Source organism: Micropterus dolomieu, linkage group LG05, assembly GCF_021292245.1.
Source record: "Micropterus dolomieu isolate WLL.071019.BEF.003 ecotype Adirondacks linkage group LG05, ASM2129224v1, whole genome shotgun sequence".
Classification (NCBI taxonomy): Eukaryota; Metazoa; Chordata; class Actinopteri; order Centrarchiformes; family Centrarchidae; genus Micropterus; species Micropterus dolomieu.
In genome coordinates this window covers 1,671,208-1,691,832 of record NC_060154.1, presented here as the reverse complement: position 1 = coordinate 1,691,832, position 20,625 = coordinate 1,671,208, and the positions used below count along the sequence as shown (strand labels likewise).

The 20,625-nt window shown below is 40.0% G+C and overlaps 1 protein-coding gene across 3 annotated transcripts in view; it reads right to left on the bottom strand.

Annotated features, from left to right (window-relative positions):
• Positions 1–1,962: 1,962 nt before the first annotated feature.
• LOC123971211 (urokinase plasminogen activator surface receptor-like) overlaps positions 1,963–20,625 on the bottom strand; it is a 38,573-nt gene continuing 19,910 nt past the window's right edge. The window contains exons 1-6 of one of the 3 annotated variants that reach the window (XM_046049917.1): positions 13,515–13,622; positions 6,230–6,332; positions 5,761–5,862; positions 5,489–5,656; positions 5,222–5,338; positions 1,963–2,307 (exon numbers count right to left, since the gene is read on the bottom strand). In XM_046049917.1, coding sequence (XP_045905873.1) covers positions 2,075–2,307; positions 5,222–5,338; positions 5,489–5,656; positions 5,761–5,862; positions 6,230–6,332; positions 13,515–13,517 — 726 coding nt within the window. In that variant the 5' untranslated portion in view covers positions 13,518–13,622 and the 3' untranslated portion in view covers positions 1,963–2,074. Of the gene's footprint in view, positions 2,308–5,221; positions 5,339–5,488; positions 5,657–5,760; positions 5,863–6,229; positions 6,333–13,514; positions 13,623–20,625 lie in introns of those variants that run through there. The other 2 variants (XM_046049916.1, XM_046049918.1) reach the window with 2 other exon arrangements.

The following is a 20,625-nucleotide window of genomic DNA, read 5'->3' as shown; positions in this document are numbered from 1 at the left end:
CCAGTGAACAATACAACATGTGGAGTGATCTGTAATCTAGAATGTGATTAGCTTTAGCCAGGACTGAAATACTTAGACGTTTTTGTTTGGATATGTTTTATGTGAGATTTCCGGCAAATCTTGTCGTCTATAATCACTCCAAGGAGTTTCATTTCATACACTCTTTCTATATTAACAACCTCAATCTGTAATTGAATTTGATTGATTGATTTACAATTGCCACATATCACGAATTTAGTTTTGCTCAAATTAATGTTAACTTATTTGTGTCAAACCAGGAGTCAGTCCAGGAGTTGCTGTAAATTCTGACCAGAACTAAAAGATGTTTGTGTCGTCGGCAAATAATACAAATGTGAGTAGATCAGATACTTTACAAATGTCGTTTATGTAGAGGATAAATATTTTTGGTCCCAACACTGACCCCTGGGGGACACCACACGCAATGTCCACACATTCAGATGTGTAATCTCCCAACTTCACAAATAGTTTCCTGTCTTTTAAATAACAGCTTAACCAATTCAGCACTATCCCCCCTGATCACAAGCCTTTCCAGTTTATTTAGCCAATCATTTACCATCAGCTGGAACTGCAGCCACCAATCCGCCGCTGAGCAGAGGCATAATCCACCAATCACAGTAGGCCTAACGAGTTACTGAGTAACTCACTGCTGACTGGCAATTAGATTTGAATTTTGCACCTGTACTGTGACAATATCAGAGCACAAAAGTCTCCAGATGACACAGTCCACTTAAAGTATGAAAAAAAGTCATAAAAACATATTTTGTTTTAAATAAAATCAGCTTTATTGGTAAGTCGGTTAACATACAAAGAATTTGTTTTGGTGTATTGGTGCTTAACAACATAGTAGATAAAAATATAAGACAGATAAAGACAGAGGAAATACTGCAGATCAAGAATCATCCATAAAATTGATAATAAGATACAAAAAAGTAATGTCGTGTAAAAATTCAAGACTTGGGCCAGATAAGAAAGCTTGAACCTTTACCAACATTTTTATTATCAACAAAAACAGACACCAATTAGAATACAAAATTTCCACCGGAGTGTGTCAGAGATCGGTGCAAAATAGAGCCGTATTCTGTTACCAGAACAGAGACCTGAGTCGACATGAAAACCATGTAACGACTTTCACCTCCTTTTGGACCTCCTTTTATAGCTCTGTTTCTTGGCTTCACATCATCTCTTGGCTCTCTTTCCTACTGCACCTGAGTCTGGGAAAGTCCCTGACTGCCTGCTCCTCCCCTCTGTGTCTTTTGCATGCACTCCGCTTGATCATACCATTTCTTCCATAACCTGACTTTTGTGGAATAAACTGGTGTCGTTTGTGCTCCATGCTAGAAACAGGACATTCTTACTGTGATGGACTATATTGATAGTATGTTTTGTAATACAATTTTCACAAAATCTGCTTCTATATTTTCCTTTTCAAGTGTTTTTGATGCTGCCTCACTGTGCTCCCTCCCTTTTCTCCCAAAGCACATGAACTTGCTCACACACACACATGTGCCTGGGCAGCTAGATACAGAAAGGAGCACACACACTCAGAGCTGTAGAGTTTTCACACTGTGATCCTAACTTTACACTATAAAATAACATTTAAATGATGACAATGTAGACCACCATTGCTCTAGTAATTAATGATAACAATTTAGGCTATAATGCTCCAAAATAATTCACAACAAAAGGTTAAACAATAATAGAGTGTCAACAATCCTTCTCATATTGAGTCTTACATTAATATCAAAGATTCTTATTTTTCTAAAATGGAGTAATATAATTGTACAATTTGCTACAAAACCTCAAATTTAATATAATGTTACAGCATTAAATTAGATTTAATTAAGAAATCTATTATTTCTTTTGATTATGTACCCAGTAAATTAAAGCCATGAAAAAGGTAGTATCCCCTCTGTTGTGTGTTTGTGTGTCTATATCATTTCTGCCTTTGAGTCCCACCTCAGCTTCATCCAGACTCCATCCCTGAATTCTTAATTTGGATTTTCTAGCCCCACTAACTGCCAACTTCAGATGTAAGAGAGCAGTAAACCCAAAATCAGGCTTCAAAAAAACGGAGGGTAAAGATGAGGACTCCCAGCAGCAGACTCATACAGCCGGCGTCACTGGCAGTTGTTGTAACAGCATTACACAAACTGGTCCCACAACAGGATGGTTTACTGATGTTACCAAAACTTTGCAAGAGAGGTAGGCTACTCAGGCTGTCACCAAGTGCACACAGGTTTGCAGATGCACAGCCAGAGAATGGAGAAGTATTGCCTCCAGTCGTCACTAAAGATAAAAAAAAACAATGTTTTACTACAGATACATTATTTTTTGTTAAGTAACTTCAGGAAGTATTCAGATCCTTCACACAAGTTAAAGTAACAATGTCACGATGTACAATTACACCATTACATGTTTTTGGTCCTGATACCCATCCAAGTCCTTTAATACTGAGTATCTGCCACCAAATCTGATCCGATACTTACATTCACCTAAATGTTGATCAAACAGATTTCTGACAGCTACTAAATCTGACGCATTTTATTTTTCAAGAGGTTCTTTATCCATATACTGAAGTTCCTAATTACATGTATAGTAACGTATAAAAGCTTGAATTATTGATACGAGGTGGATGAGCATTTAAGTGGTAGAAAACCATTCTTTAACCTGACGTGATGAAATCAACTAGAAGAACATTAATCTATTAGATTGGTTGGAACTACAGAAAAACTTCGTACAGAGTGGAGCTTCATAACCTCATAAACAATCTTTGGGCCATGGGAGCATTTATCTTGGACCATGAAATGGCATGTATTACTTTCTTCTGTAAAATCTGTCCTTTCATTGGGTAACTCCAACAAGTATTGCACCATGTGACATTACAGTAATTTAGGTGAGGCTCAAATAAAGACCTGTATAAAGTTACGATTGCTTTGAATGGAAGAAAATGTCTCAATTTGAAAAATAACATATTTGGACATTTTTTTTATCAGTTCATAAACCCATCGATATGTATCCCCAGGAATTTGGGGAACTCTCTCAATAGCTCTACCATTTATTTTGACACAAACATGGTCAATGTTATTTCATTTTCTATTCGAATGGAAGATTTTGTAATTTGTTTAGTTTGTATTTAAAGGTAACTGCATGCATTAAAGCCATGTATCCACCATAGTCATTTTGAAGGTTGCTGAGAAGAATTTCAAAGTCAATAGTGTCAAATGCTTTTGATAAATCAAGGAAGACTCCAACTCCGCAGTCACCTCCATCAATAGCGAGAATCGTCATACATGTGGTGTTATATTTTCTAAAGTACTGTAATGGGACAAGAATATTAGTTTTTTTGATTAGATTACTATAAACAAGTCTTTCCTGTACCTTGGAGAGAGTAGTCAATATAGACACAAGTCGGCAGTTGTACATGTTATTTTTATTACCTCACTTAAAGAGCGGTTAAAGTCTTTAACTGATCACACAAATTTTCTTTGCATTTGCAGCAAAATGCTCGAAGTGTAGAGCCAAGCTGTGGTACAGGAGCGCAGCACTGCAACAACAGAGCAGGCTGAAGCGCCAAAACACAGAAGTGTTCAGTAAAGAAAGGATGGGATTTTGATCTGCGTTACTTTAGTCGATTCATTAAAATTTACACGGTTAAGCACTTACGAGACACTTGACTCACGAGAGGAGACACGTGATTGGGTTCACGAGAGCGAGACGAGATTTTAACGCTATTTTTTAAGAACTCTCCAATGCTGAATTATATGAAAATTCACAAAGAACACTTCATTTCCTGTGTTCTGGTGAATTTTTCAGCACCAATGTATGGTGGAAATGTTTTTATCTATGTAAAAGAAACAAAATTTAGGTGGCAGGTGACAATTCAAAATTTAAAACCATGACAGAATATAATGCAGTGCAGCTCTCGGGCAAGGGGGCGTTTCCCCTTTGGCTCGGTTCGTTTGGTAATATGTGAACACAACAATCACACTCTGAACCGGAACAAAACAACGAGCTGAGATAGCTCAGAAGAGGTGGGCCCAATCCCAAAGTCCCCCCTAAGCCCTGAACCCTCTCAGACTTTACCGACGTCACTTGGAAAGCGATTGAGTGCAAGAGGCTGTGAGGGCTCAAAATGCTGTAAACAGGAACGGGACAGCCCTTTGCCACTTTATCACGTTACCTTGACGACGCTGAAACACGTTGCACACTTTTTATTTTATGTTTTTGCCTTATTTTTAAGTCCTGCGGGCTCTTGTCCTACAGTGAGTGGAGGAGAGGTAGCCTAAATGTCAATATATATTTGTAATTAATCAATACACTATAGTCAAACAGCATCACCAAGCAAAAACTAAAATAAACAGTTGAATAAACTAAGTATGTCATATGATGGTTGCATTCCTCTGACTTAATGTGTTCTATGCAGCATCTTAAGTTAAGAAAACTTTCAACCATTTTGACATCAGCGTTGGTGTCTATGCTTGTTCGTTTACTATTTTCTTCTTCTCTTAATAGCGGATTTGCCGTGATATTTCTCTCGCTTCCTGGCTTCCCCAGGTAACCCCATACGAGCCAGACCCCAGACTTTGAGGCGCGTTCCCGGGAAGTCCGTAAGTCCGCATTTCTGCAGACTTTGGCTGAGGGAATTGTCCACAGCTCATAGCGGTATGACGTAAAACACGGGGTTACCAGGTAAAGCCCGGAAGCGAGAGAAATATCACGGCAAATCCGCTATTAAGAGAAGAAGAAATCAGTTCACAAACCGTTCACAGCGCAATGGGGCGGTGGAGCATACAGGGCCAGGAGATCGATGGTGATGCTTTACAATAATGCGGTGTGAACACATGTGATGTATTCAAATTTAATTCAAAGTATCTGTTCCGGGAACAAAATAAAAAGGTCTAGGTGTGAAAGCATCCTTATATTACCTACTGTGGGCTTGTTGGATCTATAACGTTCTTGTAAAATAATCTGTTATAAAATCTTAATCCGTAAAGTAACTGGCCACAATAGCTGTCATACAAATGTAGTTCAGTGAAAGTACAATAATTACCTCTGAAATTTAATTAATTAGATGTATAACATAAAATATAACAGAAATTTAAGTTAAAGTACAAATATCTCAACTTTTTCCACACCTCACAATTACCTCACAACCCATGTGGAGACAAACTATGTTCAATAATTTATCAGAAAGACTCACCATTCAATTTAAAGCAGCGGTCCTCCACTCCCTTACATTGTAATTGAGATGAGTTGCAGTGAGAAATGAGGGGGTCACAAGTGAAACACTTTAGGCTGTTTGGCTGAAGAACAGGCTCTGAAACAGAAAAGAACATCATCATTCATTTGAGTAAGAGAAAACATTTGTGTCACAAAGTGAAAGTAGAACGCAGGATGCCAGCATTCTTTGTTCTGTTTTTTATTTTGTCTCTCAAATTAAATGAGCTACTTTTCAATTTGGACTTACCAGTTAGATTGTCTGTGTTGCATTTATCTGTGTTGCAGCACCGAAGAGATGCAACTATCTGCACAAGACCCGCGTTAAATGAAAATGCCTGAGAGCCTGTAGCTGGACACACGGAGGATGGTGCACACGCCTTGATGATTTGCGGGACTGTAACTCCAAATGAAGGGGCTACAAAATCAAAGTGCAGTTTGTTAATGTTGGAAGTCAGAACACATAACTGGCATTAAATGTATTTCACTGAAAAGTAAGAGATCACATGAAGAAAACATTACTTTGAATCAAAGCTGTTGTACACATGGTCTCTGAAGAACATGTTGATGTTACTGTGTTTGAACAGTCTGGATTTGCGCAGCGTAGACACTGAAGTGCTCCAGCTGCAATGGGGAGAAAAATTGTCAACTCAGTGATCACATCACAAGTCAAATGTCAAATCAAACGTCTGATGAGTTTAGGGTTACAGGTTTTGATGATCTATAAATGTTGAAACGTGTTTTTCTTCTTGTTGTGCAGAAGCATTTAAAAAGACACAATGGCTGTTACAAACAGTAGTTATTTCCAATCTTTTTTCAGTAGGATCAATAAAGTCTAAAAGTTTCGGTTCTGGTTCATTTAAAAATAATCTGTTAATATTTTGAATCTTTTCAACAACAACAAAAAAAAGCTTTCAGGCAAAATTAACGTCTTCAAACCTTTATATTTTGCTCCCTGCAGAAACTCTAATGTGATAATAAGTGGAGTTACCTGTGCTGGAGAGCGCCCAGATGAGAGTCAGAGAAAGGATCAGCTTCATCATGATGATCAGGTAAGTACTGTGGATCAGTGTTTCATGATGATGATACTGCACCTTTTATATACACCGCACAAATGACGAAAACATGCATACATCAGGGATTGGGTGTTCCCATTTAGGGTTAAAAGAGAAACACTAAGCTTTATCCGGGTTACACAATTTAAACAGAGCTTGTCAGAAGATGACAGGATGCCAAAGTTTTTAGCAAATCTAGGTGCGTCTTGAATGCAGTTTGTTAATGTATTACTAGAAATACAGGATGACTTTAAAAGAAATTACTTCCTTGAAGGTCCGTGCATGACGTATAATTCATATGCTGTTGTTCACATTGTATAATGAAAACAGCCAGTTTAGGGGGTATTTCCTAATCTCATTGTCCTACTTGTGTATGTACACGTGTGAGCTCATTTTTCAAGAGCAGATGCTGCCTTAACACTATGCTGTGTTATTGTCGCATTGAATGAAGACGTGCAATGCAATTAAGCGCACCAAAGCATCGGCTTGTTCAATTATCCAACTTACACAATGAAAATTTAACAAGAAAGTGTAAACCACAAATAGAGACCAGTCGCCTTCAAAATAAAATGTCTGGAGTTTTTGAACTGTCATTTTAAGGATAGCTAAACTTAACAAATAGTGTAGCCTAAATGTTAAATATACTTGTCGTATTTCTGCCTCTTAATCATACATTAATACTTAGAATGCTGTGATTCATTCTAATGTAATGATTCATTTGTATAACTTATAAATCAATTTATTTATTTGATTAAGGCTACTTGGCTAATCTGTTCCTTTGGGTGAACATTAAAGGCTATACATAGTGTTATGACCAAGCGTCAGACTTCCAGAAGACCAAAAACCTGTAATACATCAAGTGGCCACTTGAGTCTGGCTGCAGGAGGGATTCAATCTCCATTGACCCCCATGTTAAAATGCCCAACTTTACAGCAGAATAAAACATGTATACAGCCTGGTTCAAAAAATGTTATATTGCTAATTGAGTTTTTTTTATAACTCACCTGTTTAAATTATATTAAGCTTGAAAGTTCTGCATTATTAGGGGCGTGGCCGCTTTGATTGACAGGCGGCTCTGGACGCTGTCACTCCTAGCTGAGTGACTGCTGTCTGTTAGCCTCACTCAGCTATACACAGACATGGGCGCCGTATTGGGGGGGAAAGTTAGGACAATTCAAAGGGCCCCTGACTGACAGGGGCCCCAAAAAATAATTATCATCTAATATCAAATTATATTATACATTATATAAACCATCATCATTGAGTATAAATATATTTTAAATATAAGAATAAAATGAATTATCTTTGTTTTTGCTTGTTTTTGGCAAAACAAAAATTGACCAAAAAGTAAACCTCCATATTGACCGACCACCCCCCTGTATCTACATGAAATGGTTTGGTCCTGCTTTAGCACACTGGCTGTGTCATTAACTACTCCTTGCCCCCTATGTAGGGAGTTGTATGTAGAACACTAGGGAGCTCACTTGCATTATTAAAACACTTTTGGACACTACACCGATCGTTATTTTGGCGTGGTTGATTACATCATTGCCGTCGGACAATCATTTTTTTCTATCAGCGCAATGCATGATGTATGTAGGGCTTGGTTAGTGACCATCGGTTGTACACTACTTTTCTAAATGCATTCTGGGATACACTGAGTGGACTATATAGGGTATATTAATTCTCATTATACATTCGGACACCACTACAAAATGGCGAGGTAGTCGGTGATTTCGGACACAGCCACTGTATCAGTGATGGTGTTCAGATGCAGTCAGTAGATGCACCAGAAATACAGTGAACACAATGTTGCCTAGTAAACCAAAATCCGGTTTTCAAAAAAGGAAAGAGAGAAAAGACAGAGAGGAAAGACAAAGGAAAGGTTGTCACTCTGTAACCCAGTTTTTCACCAAGAAAGGTGGGCGGCTTTTAGTCTGTGAGTGGTGTTAACCTGTTGGCTTAACGTCCACAGTGACATAAGCTAGCTAGCTACAGACTAGTGAATGTAAATGTAAATGCTCCGTACTTGTATAGCGCCTTTCTAGTCTTTTCAACCACTCAAAGCGCTTTTACAGTACATCTGCATTCACCAGTCACACACATTCATACACTGAGCCTAAGTGCTCAAACGGAAATTAACAGTCACACTCATTCATACACTGCCAGGGGCAAATCGGGGTTCGGTATCTTGCCCAAGGACACTTCGACACGCAACCAGGGGGAGCCAGGGATTGAACCGCCGACCTTCCGAATAACGGCCGATTAAAATCACTGAATTGACCCTGCCTATATTTGGGACAGGCGTCCATATGGGACAGGCCTTTAATTCCTTTTGCACAAAACTAAAACTACTATGAAACAGTTTATTTATTTCAAAAACAATAACACTTGTATAAAAATCAAATGTCATTCATTTAGTCTAGCTCCGACAGACAGCTTATGAGCTTTTATTTTGAAGTAACATCAGGACAACAACACGGTGCAGGATGAGAGAAGTTAGCAGACAGAGAGCGATGGACTTCACATGATAGGATTCACAACTTGGATTCATTTTGATGAAAAGCTGTTTTGATTCTTTTGATCGGTGGACTCTTACAGACTAAAGGAATATAATAATCAAGGAACGGACAAATTCGGGCTTAACGAGGCTTCAAAGGTAACAGGAGTCGCACTTTTTCCCCCCTTTCATCTCTTGTCCCAGGCAGGTTACACCTGTAAATCTTTAAGAATTAGACTTTGGGGCTTGTTGTTTCCCTTAAATGAACTGAACTATTGAATTGTGGAGAATCTAACCGATCCAAAGATGTGTAGCATGTTCATATGGACATATTGACCATATGTTTAAATAATAATATTTGGATTAACGATCTAAGCAGCTTAGAAGCAGCTAAAGAGGGTGACCCCGCGAGGTTTAGGAGGTTTTATACACCCAAAGAACTTCTATAAGAACTAGACCAGCTGTTAAATTGAGGGAGGCGTTTGTCAAAATGTGTTCCAACACCAGGCCAGTAAAGGAGATAGGCGGCTATTTGGGACTCTGCTATTAATTTACAGTATATTAAAATAATCCAGTTATATATGTTCATTTAGATTGAATTATGGACGTTAATGACATCTATAGATACAGACTTTATTATTCCCATCATGAAGGGCAATTTATTTGAGAAGCAAATAATGAACTGCATCCTGTATGCAGACTTGCATGTACAGAGCAGTAAATATTATGCTTATTAACTTATTTAACTACAGGAAGCCAGTCACTTGCAAGCCTTTAATTAGAGTTATGTAAAGCTTTTGATGGGACAGTTCAGTCTTAGAGAAGTGGTGACAATAGCTGCGCAGAGGGGTTCCAATTTGATTTTTTTTGTCATGGGGCCCAAAATTCCTGGCGGCCACCCTGAATATAAATGCAACGTCCGGTTACACTTTCAAAATAAAACTGCTGGTTAAGGTGAAAAGGCATGTTAATGATATGAAAAGTCACAAAAAACAAGTCAATGTTGAAAGTGAGTGTTTACAAAGTTGATGAGAGGACAAAGAGTCGTTAAGACTACCCCTGGCCAAGACTGAACAACAATGTTGTTGCGTTTGACCTTCTTTTCCTCCTCCCCTGTAGTTTTGTTCTTCTTGGATCTTGTGGCTGTTTTCACAAAGGTCCATTTAGGGTATCCACAGGTTGTAAGTGCCCCCTTCAGGTGGTTCTGTTCCTTCTCTCTGGCTTGGGCTCTTGTTGGTATGTTTTCCGCTCTGTGGTGCAGGGTTCTCATGACCCCTAGCTTGTGCTCCAGTGGGTGGTGTGAATCGAAGAGTAGGTATTGGTCTGTGTGTGTGGGTTTTCTGTAAACACCAATCTGCAGGCTCCTGTCCTCTTCAATGTGTACAGGGCAGTCCAGGAAGGCCAAACTGTTGTTGTGAACATCTTCTTATGTGAACTTGATGTTACTGTCCATAGAGTTGATGTGTTCTGTGAAGGCTTGCACTTCCTGGCTTTTAATTTTAAGTCTACCTGCCCTATACTCTGCTGTGCATTACTTATTGCTCCACTGGAATTATCCCCTTTAGACCGTTTGATCCACTAAGTCCACAGACTGCATGTTGCATGTGAAACCGAAACTGGAAAACACTCACCACAAATCCACACGTTAACCTCAGCAGATTCGGTGCTGTGCTGCTCACAGTCCCAAACAGAGCAAGGCTGCGCCTCAGGTTTTAGATGTTTATATCGCAACATTCTACACAACGACACGACTTGTCACAACTGTCTGGACTCACAGGTGCACTTATTTAGCCTACTATCTTGGCGTACGCCGGTGTCACAGCAGATGGGCTGAATTGATTTTCGCCAAGCTGAAAACCTTCTCTTGCGGTACCCCCTGACATTTTGCGCCCAAGGCAACCGCCTATGTCGCCTATGCCACAGGCCGGCCCTGCTCTGCACTATCTCTTGGCTGCTTGTCAGATTTTCTCCCAGGTTCATGCAGTAAAGACATCAGGACACGCTTCAGATTTGTCTTCACTTTGAACACATTTCATCTGTGGCAGCACAACACATTACCCAGGTCTTCAGAAACTCCTGCAATGAAATTGGACTAATGGGGGATCACGAGTCACTGGCACCGTTATTTTGGGGGTCGCAAGCTAAAAATTTTGGGAACCCCTGCTATAGGTGTATAACCAAATAACCCAAATTTACTTTGTACCATTACATAATTTCTTATAATAATACCAGCGGTAGGCTACACAGGATAGTAATATGGGTCACATTAGCTGGTGGAATTGTGCAGCAGTTGGTGCAGTTATCAATGAGGTGATGTCATAGGGCAGGACTCACTGACTTATTATAGCTGCAGCTGACTTCAAACCAGTAGTCAGCGGTATGCAATACCAGTAAATCTTTTGTCTTAGGCGTACAAAGAACTTCTCTTGCATACCGGCACTTCTCATAAGCTGAGAAGAGGAGCGGATGGGGAAGAATAGAGGAGGGAGAAACACCCGAGCTTCTCCCTCTCTACTCGTCCTCATTCCTTTCATGCAGCCGTGTGCATAAAGTTGCACGTCAATGTCATGAACCGACCAATCACAGCCTGGACAGGGCGGGACATTATGAAAGGTTGATGAGCTACAGCAAACCTTTGAAATGTTGAACTCATTATTCTGCATGAATGGTAATGATTATTAACGTTAGTACTCAGCATTAACAAATGACAGACTAACCACCATGTAGAGCATTTTTATTGCACAATAATTTATTGAATAACATCAAACCACAAAAATGAAACAGCTGTTGTGTCAAACTGGAATTAATATTATACTACTGCTATATAGTAGCCTTAACTATTATCTAAAATTATAATGAATACATTAACATTAGCCCTAATAATCAAACCAAAGTAGTGTAATATCAGAAAACATGAATCGGTGGAAAGCAGTGTGGGGACATTTGTGTGTTCCTGGTGTGTGTGTGTGTGTGTGTGTGAGGTCGCGGAGTCAAGATTCCTTAATATACATCACTGGATTCATCAGCCTGTTCTCATGCTCAGGTGTCACATATACACGCTTTGGAAAAGCCGTGTCTATTGTATGCAAAATCGCAGTTTTGCATTTTTGCAATTGCGTGAGATGCGATTGGGTTGGGATTCATTGACCCATCCTAAGTGTTGCTGTTTTGAGAGTGCACCTACATCCATAGAACATTCATCATCCCTCAGGTCAAACAATCCTGACTGTTGAGAATATTTCTCAGGTGTCTTAATAGATGAAACAGGGAAAGGTAAGACAGGTCTAGCTTACAGTAATGTAGCTGAACCCATAAGTGTTTGACATTCTAGCTTTAGGTATTTCTGACACATACTTCTGACAACAATAGACTGATTAGTTAGAGACAGTAGCTCAGACGTCAAGCTAGCAGATATCAGTGTTCTCTGGGAATCTTACAAGGTTGAGCCATACAAGAATGTTTACAAGAACTAACTGGCTCCACAGATTAGAGTACAACTAATGGATAGTGAGAGATTCCAATATGACGAAGCATTGGAGTCTAAACATCGGATAGTTGTTCCAGGTGAAAGATAAACCTAATAGAGAAACCTACAGGCACTAGGGGGGAAGACAGAAACATAAATGGGACCACAAGATGTTATCCTTCAGATTTGGTGTTGGCATTTGACGTGTTCACATGTTGTATGCTGTATCTCCTCGTCCGGGCTCAATAAAGCTATGTTAAGTCTTTATCAGTCTCCGAAACTTCTTCACACCTGAACCTGGCTCACAACAATATCATTTCAACACTAACCACTCACACCACCGCCTCCTTTATAACTGGTACCCTCAATGAGAAGTCATTTCTTTGTCCTAAATATCAGAACACAAAAGTCACCAGATGACAAAAAGTCCACTTGAAGTATGACATTTATTTTTTGTTTTTAATAGAATCAGAATCAACCAAGTATGTTTACAAAGAATTTACTTTGGTGGTGGCGCAATGGATAAGACATGTGCTTTTGGTGTAAGAGACCCAGGATCAATCCCCCACTGTGACCCATCCACCATTGTTTTCCTGAGCAAGACACTTAACCCCTCGTTGCTCCAGAGGCGGACGACCTCTGACATATATAGCAATTGTAAGTCGCTTTGGATAAAAGCGTCAGATTAATGTAATGTTTTGGTGTTTAACAATAAACATAGTTGAAAGATAAAGATAGAGCAAGTAATGCAGGTCAAGAATCCTATATATATTTATATATATGTGTGTGTGTGTGTGTGTATATATATACATATATAAATATACACACACATTTGTTTTTTGCTGCATGAGATAATTGATGTGTGGCATGACAGCATGTGAAAAATGTCAATTGCAGGAGTCTCACTAGACAGCTTCTAATTACTGCTGATTTAACTGGTCAGGATGGAACTTATATTAGTACTACTTTACCTACTGCTGGCTTGTTGGATCTATAACATTCTTGTAAAATGATCTGTCATAAAAACTTAATCTGTACCATAGCTGTCATACAACTGTAATGCAGTGCAAATTCAATAATTACCATTTAAATGTAATTGATTAGATGTACAACATAACAATATAACAGAAATGTAAGTAAAAGTAAAAAAATCTCACCATTACTTTCCAAAACTGGTTGATTTTCCACAACTCACAATTGCCTCACAACCCATGTGGAGACAAACTTTGTCCAATTATTTGTAATAAAGACTCACCATTCACTTGAAAGCAGTGGTCCTCCACTCCCTGACATTGTAATTGAGAGGTGCATTGAAAGGTGGAGGGGTCACAAGTGAAACACTTTAGGCCGTTATTTGGCTGCGCAGCAGGGAATGAAACAGAAAAGAATGACATAATTTATTTGAGCAAGAGAAAACATTTAAAGAGAGAGTAAGCGATTCTGCAGAAGGGCTGTTGTCATTTGAACTTGCCAAGCAAATATACCCCTCCCTTCAGCACTCCCTTAGAAGCTCTATCCCCACATTTCATGTGTATCTTTTCTTATGTTAAACTACTCATTCATGTGTACTTACCTTTTTATATCCAGTCTATGGTACTTACTAGCTGGAGTTCCTGTGTTGCAGTTATCAGTGTTGCAGCACTAAAGAGATCCAAGTTCACTCAAAGCACCTGTGGTGTCCAATATATGTGCATTTGACTCATAATAGTTCAAAATAGCACTGAAGCAGCAGGACAGAGGGTCAGTGACCTCCTAAGGGGAGAGCAGTGATCGGTCGTTATGTAGGGACTGAACCCTTCTATCTCCTTGTTTTGTTACCTCAGAATAGTACTGTACCCTTCTATGGGTTGGAGCTTTATTTTGCAGACTCAAATCCTTCTATGGTTCAGATACCTAAACATATCCTATATAAGCTATGTTTGATGTACAGAGAGACAGAGTGGTCATCGGGCTGGGTCACTCTCCAAGCTGCTGCAGAGCTTGTAATTGATGCTGAACTCCTCGATGTAATAAACTTTTATGATCAAGAACAGTGTCAAGCGGGTTTCCTCTCAACACATCATCGCAGCATTATTGTTCGGACACCACACACCGAAGTTCATAGAAAATGTTTGAGAGCCTGTAGCTGGACACAGGGAGGATGGTGCACATGCCATGTAGATTTGCTGTTGTGTAGGGGTAAATGAAATAACTACAAAATCAAAGTGCAGTTTGTTAATATTGGAAGACAGAACACATAACTCAGCTGGACGTGTATTTCACTGAAAAGTAACAGATAAAATGAAAACACTACATTGACTTGAAGCTGTTATACACATCGTCTCTGAAGAACATGTGGATGTTTTTGTGCTTGAACACAGTTCATTTGCGCAGGTTTCACACTGAAGTGCTCCAGCTGCAATGGGGAGAAAGATTTATGAGTGAAATGATCTCATCAGAAGTCACATTTCAAATCAAATGTCTGAAGTGTTTATGGTTACAGGGTTTTAACAATCTATAACAAACGACAAAATATGCAAAAAAGGCAGGCAAACCCCTATTTTTCAGTATTGAAGGTGGCAACCCTAGGTGCCAGTTGACCTCCTGGGCACTGCCAAAGGTGGCCTTGAGTGAATGTACTTAAGAATCAAAAGTAAGCAAGTAACATAAGCCCAGATTTACCCGGCACAGAGGACGTAGATCAAGCACAAAATTGAAAAGGGAAATCCATTTCTGATCTTAGTATTTTGTCACCCTATTCATCCCACACACCTCTGTGAAGCTAGGAGGCTCATCTAGAAAAGCTCAGCTCCAGCTCTGATCAGCTGTGTAACTCTCATATCACTCAAATCACTAAACTCACTGAGTTATTAGCCAGATAATAATAATAACATAGCACCGATCTACATATACAGTTACAACTGCTGACTTACCTTTGCTGTTTTGGCTGTTGTATTGTTTAATGGTCACTGTTTTTATCATTATGTCAATGTTTTGGAAGCTTTATGTTCTTTGAAACGTGGTTGTACGTGTTTTGAAGAAAAAGGCCAATACCAGTGAACATACTGTATAAACAGTATATAAGGCCAAAACGTGGACATTCGCCTGGTTTATTTTTAAGCAATTGTGTAATAACTGTTTTTCATCAAATTTAAAGTTACATTCCATGTGTATTAGAAGATATTCTGTTGTTATAATCAGTTGGATGATGGTTTAGATGGTGATCAGAATCAGAAGGAGCTTTATTATATATAAGTAGTGTTTTACACATACAAGGAATTTGCTTTGGTGATAAGTTGCTACACGCAGACAGACATACAGCTGACATAAATAGATGTAGAAATATATAAATATGCAATAAACAAATGCAAGTTATATAAGAATAACAAATAAAAAATAGAAAAATAATACAACTGACAATATAAAAAAATAAAAATAAAAATAAAAACAACAATGGAACAACAACAATTAACAACAAATATGTGCAATGTGCCAGGTTCGTGCATGATATGACAAGAAGTGATATTTACATGTGTGTGTATTTACACCGCAGCCTCCTGCCAGAGGGGAGAGTCTGAAACAGTTTGTGGCCGGAATGGGATGCGTCAGCTGCAATCTTTCCTGCTCGCCTCAGAGTCCTGGAGGCGTACAGGTCCTCAAGTGATGGAAGATTGTAGCCAATCACCTTCTCTGCAGAGCGAATGATGCGCTGCAGCCTGACCTTGTCCCTGGCAGTGGCAGCAGCGTACCAGATGGTGATGGAGGAGGTGAGGATGGACTCAATGATGGCGGTGTAGAAGTGCACCATCACTGTCTTTGGCAGGCTGAACTTCTTCAGCTTCTGCAGGAAGTACATCCTCTGCTGGGCCTTCTTGATGAGGGAGGTGATGTTCAGCTCCCACTTGAGGTCCTGGGAGATGATGGTGCCCAGGAAGCGGAAGGAATCCACAGTGGTGACTGGGGAGTCACACAGGATGATGGGAGAGGGTGGGGCTGGGCTCTTTCTGAAGTCCACAACCATCTCCACGGTCTTCAGAGCATTGAGCGGTACAGGGAGAAGAGAAGAGGGGAAAGAACACAGCCTTAAGGGGAACCGGTGCTGATGGTCCTGGAATTAGAGACATGTTCTATCCGTCAGGAAGTCAGTGATCCACCTGTAGGTGGAGTCAGGCACGTTCAGCTGAGAGAGCTTGTCTTGCAGCAGGGCCGCGATGATGGTGCAGAAATCCACAAACAGGATCCTGGCGTAGGTTCCTGGGGAGTCCAGGTGCTGGAGGATGTAGTGAAGGGCCATGTTTACTGCATCATCTACAGACCTGTTGGCTCTGTAAGCGAACTGCAGGGGGTCCAGGAGTGGGTCTGTGATGGATTTATGGTGGGACAACACAAGGCGCTCAAAAGACTTCATTACCACAGAGGTCAGGGCGACAGGTCTTTAGTCGTTTAGTCCCGTGGTCCGTGGTTTTTTGGGGACAGGGATGATGGAGCAGGCTTTGAATGGCATGACTCCAGTGAGCTGTTTAAAATGTCTGTGAACACCGGAGACAGTGGTGGATGGGGAGACAGAGTCCGGCCCATCTGCTTTGCGAGGTTTCTGCCTCCTGAACAGTCTGTTGACATCCCTCTCTAGGATGGTAAGAGAGGGGGAGGAGGTGGGGGATGAGATGGTGGACTGTGGCCGGTCAGTGGTGTGACGGGGGATGGTGTCAGGTCTGTCCCATTGTCTTTCAAAATGACAGTAAAACTGGTTCAGCTTGTTGGCAAGGCATGAGTCGTTCATGGAGTGGGGTGATTTAGGTTTGTAGCTGGTGATCTGTCTGAATCCTCTCCAGACAGGAGCAGAGTCATTCCTTGAGAACTGGTGTTGTAGTCTCTCTGCATATAGCTGTTTAGCATCTCGCACCGCCTTGCTAAACCTGTACTTTGACTCCTTAAACCTGACACGGTCCCCACTCCTAAATGCCTCTTACTTGTCCTCCAGCTGTGTGTCCTCCAGCTCACTTGATGTAATACCTACAAAATTTTTACTGAAAGTAATAGATTCGGTTGGGCCCCATTTGATCTCTGTTTTCAACAGCTCCCTATCTACTGGTTGTGTCCCTGATTATTTTAAAACGGCTTGCGTGAAACCACTTTTAAAGAAACCTGGTTTAGATCCCTCCCTCCCACCAAATTTTAGACCAATTTCAAAACTGCCTTTTATTGCAAAGATTCTAGAAAGAATTGTGTCCAAACAGCTGCTCACTGTACTGGAAAATAACAAAATATTTTAAAAAGTTTCAATCTGGTTTCAGGTAGTACCACATCACTGAGACTGCCCTGCTTAAAGTCACCAATGACCTTTTAATGTCTGCTGATGAAGGTATGTGCTCAGTCCTGGTCCTCCTGGACCTTAGCGCTGCTTTTGACACCATTGATCACAACTTCATGTTAGACAGACTGAGGCACTGGGTGGGGATCTCTGGTACTGCTCTAGAATGGTTTTCATCCTACCTGTCAAATAGGAAGTTTTGCGTGTCTGTAAACAACTATGTCTCCTCGTTCTGTCCAGTTAAATATGGTGTGCCTCAGGGGTCGGTCTTAGGACCCATTTTGTTTTCCTTGTATCTGCTTCCCCTTGGACATATTATCCATAAACATGGCATTTCTTTTTATATTTATGCTGATGACACACAAATATACTTGCCCGTCAGATCCACAGACCCTGGAATGCTGACTTCACTTAACAACTGCCTTTGTGAAGTTAAAAAATGGATGTCAAATAATTTCCTCCAGCTGAACTCAGACAAAACAGAAATCCTGGTCATCTGGTCTCAGCAGATGGCAAATCAAATACTGCCATCTGCTGGTTCCCTAGTAAATCACATTAAGCCTGTGGCAAAGAACCTTGGTGTTTGGTTTGATAGTAATTAAAATTTCGAGCAGCACACCACAAAGCTTGTTCAATCATGTTTTTATCAATAATATAGGAAAAATTCTATCTATGTTAACTTTTAAGGACACCGAGACTATTATACAAGCCTTCATCTCATCACGCCTGGATTATTGCAACAGCCTTGTCACCTGTTTAACCCAAAAATCTATTGATCGACTCCAGACTGTCCAGAACTCAGCTGCCAGGCTTTTAACCAGAACAAAGAAATATGACCACATTACTCCTATTTTAGCTTCATTATACTGACTCCCAGTATGTTTTAGAATTGACTTTAAAATTTTATTGATCACTTTTAAAGCTCTTCATGGCCTCTCGCCTTGTTATATTTCTGAACTTTTAGTCCCATACACACCAGCACGTACCTTGAGATCCTCGGGCAGAGGTCTGTTGTCTGTTCCAGAGTCTCGACTGAAAACTAAAGGGGACAGAGCGTTTGCTGTCAGGTCTCTGGAACAGCCTGCCCGAGGAAATCAGGTCGGCTGAGTCAGTGAACTCTTTTAAGTCCCTTCTTAAAACATACTTTTATAGGAGAGCCTTTCCCGATCTTATTTGACTTTATTTTATCCCTTTTATTTTATTGTATTTTACTAATTTTATATTTATCTTAAACGTGTATTTTAGTCTTTTCTTTATTATTATTATTGTTTTTTAGGTATTATGGTTTTTTGGGTATTATTGTCTTTACACTTGTTAAAGCACTTTGTAACTTGTTTTTGAAAAGTGCTCTACAAATAAAGATTATTGTTATTATTATTATTCTTTGGGTCTTAACGTCCTTCATTCCTTGATTCCTTCCTTGATTCCTTTATTATTTCCTTCCTTGATTCCTTCCCTCCTTGATTCCTTTCGTTCCTTCATTTCTTCCTTCATTCCCTCCTTCATTCCCTCCTTCCTTGATACCTTCCCTCCTTGATACCTTCTTTCATTGGTTCCTTACTTCCTTGATTTCTTCTTTCCACGATTCCTTGCTTCCTTCCTTGATTCCTTCATTCTTTTCTTCCTTTATTCCTTCCCTCCTTGATATCTTCCTTCATTTGTTCCTTACTTCCTTGATTCTTTCCTTCCTTACTTCCTTGATTACGTCCTTCCGTCATTCCCTCCTTCATTCCTTCCAACCTTGATTCCATTCTTCCTTCTTTCTTTCCTTGATTCCTCGATTCCTTCCTTCCTTCATGCCTTCAGTCCTTGATTGATTCTTTCATTCATACATTCCTTCCTTCCTTGGTTCCTTCCTTCATTCCCTCCTTCATTCCTTCCATCTTTGATTCTTTCTTTCCTTCTTTGAATCCTTGATTCCTACCTTGATTCCTTCATAGGTTCCATACTTCCTTCCTTCCTTCCTTACTTGATTCCTTCCCTTTTTGTTGCCTCCTTCCTTGATTCCCTCCTTCCCTGATTGCTTCATTTGCTCCTTTATTCCCTCCTTCATTCGATCCTTCCTTGATCCTTCCTTGATTCCTTTCTTGATTCCTTGTTGCCTTCCTTCCTTTCTTCCCTAGTTGATTACCTCCTTCCTTTCTTGATTCCTTCCTACCTTCCTTCCTTGATACTTTAATCATCCAGAAATAAGTAAAGTAATATTATTAATACTTTTTAAGGAGTAATAAGTAACTAGTAATATATAACAATTTCTGAGTAACACTGGTAGTAACGCCTCACTAACAGACCTGAGGTGGAATGTAGACGGCGACCAGAACAAACGAGGAAAACTCGTTTACAGTTTAACAGTTTATGAATAAGGTCTCTAAGTGAGGGCTGCATGATTTCTTTAACACTGTGTCATCTGTAAACCAACTTTTGTTTATGTAGAGACAGAGTCCGCCGCCTCCCCTTGTTTTTCCCGGGAGCTCCTACGTAATTTGCACGGATGAGATTAAATCACGGCAGGTAAAGTGCGCTGACCGGGATGTGCTGAGTGAGCCAGGATTCGGTAAAACAGAGAGCGGCAGTTCTGCAGAAGTCCGAGTTAGTTCTTTATTAAAGAATAGTTCAACATTTTAGCAAATATGCTTATTTGCTTTGTTTCAGAGAAAGATGAGAAGATTTATATCAATCTCATGTTTGTGTGTTAGTGGGTGTTCAGACTGCTAGCAGCACTGCGTGAAAACAACAAAAGCGGCTGCAATGGTCGTGGTTTGTTGTTTCAAATGCCAGTGAGACATAAACTGTGTTCCGTGAAGTCCAGTTTAAGTAACAGATGTACCAAAAACACTGCAGAGGTAAACACTAGAAATATGACATTCGCATCACAGAGTAATCTACCAGGAACACGTGCTTGCATGTTTTTAATTGGCCTTGCCAGATGACGCTGCATTGCAGACAAAGTGAGCCAGGCAAAACATTTGCTTGATGACCCTGCATTTATTTTTGCCAGAGCTCTCCTTCTGTGCTGGGACCCCTGCTGAGTCTACGTAGCAATCTCATTTAAATAATAGGATATGAGACTGTGTTT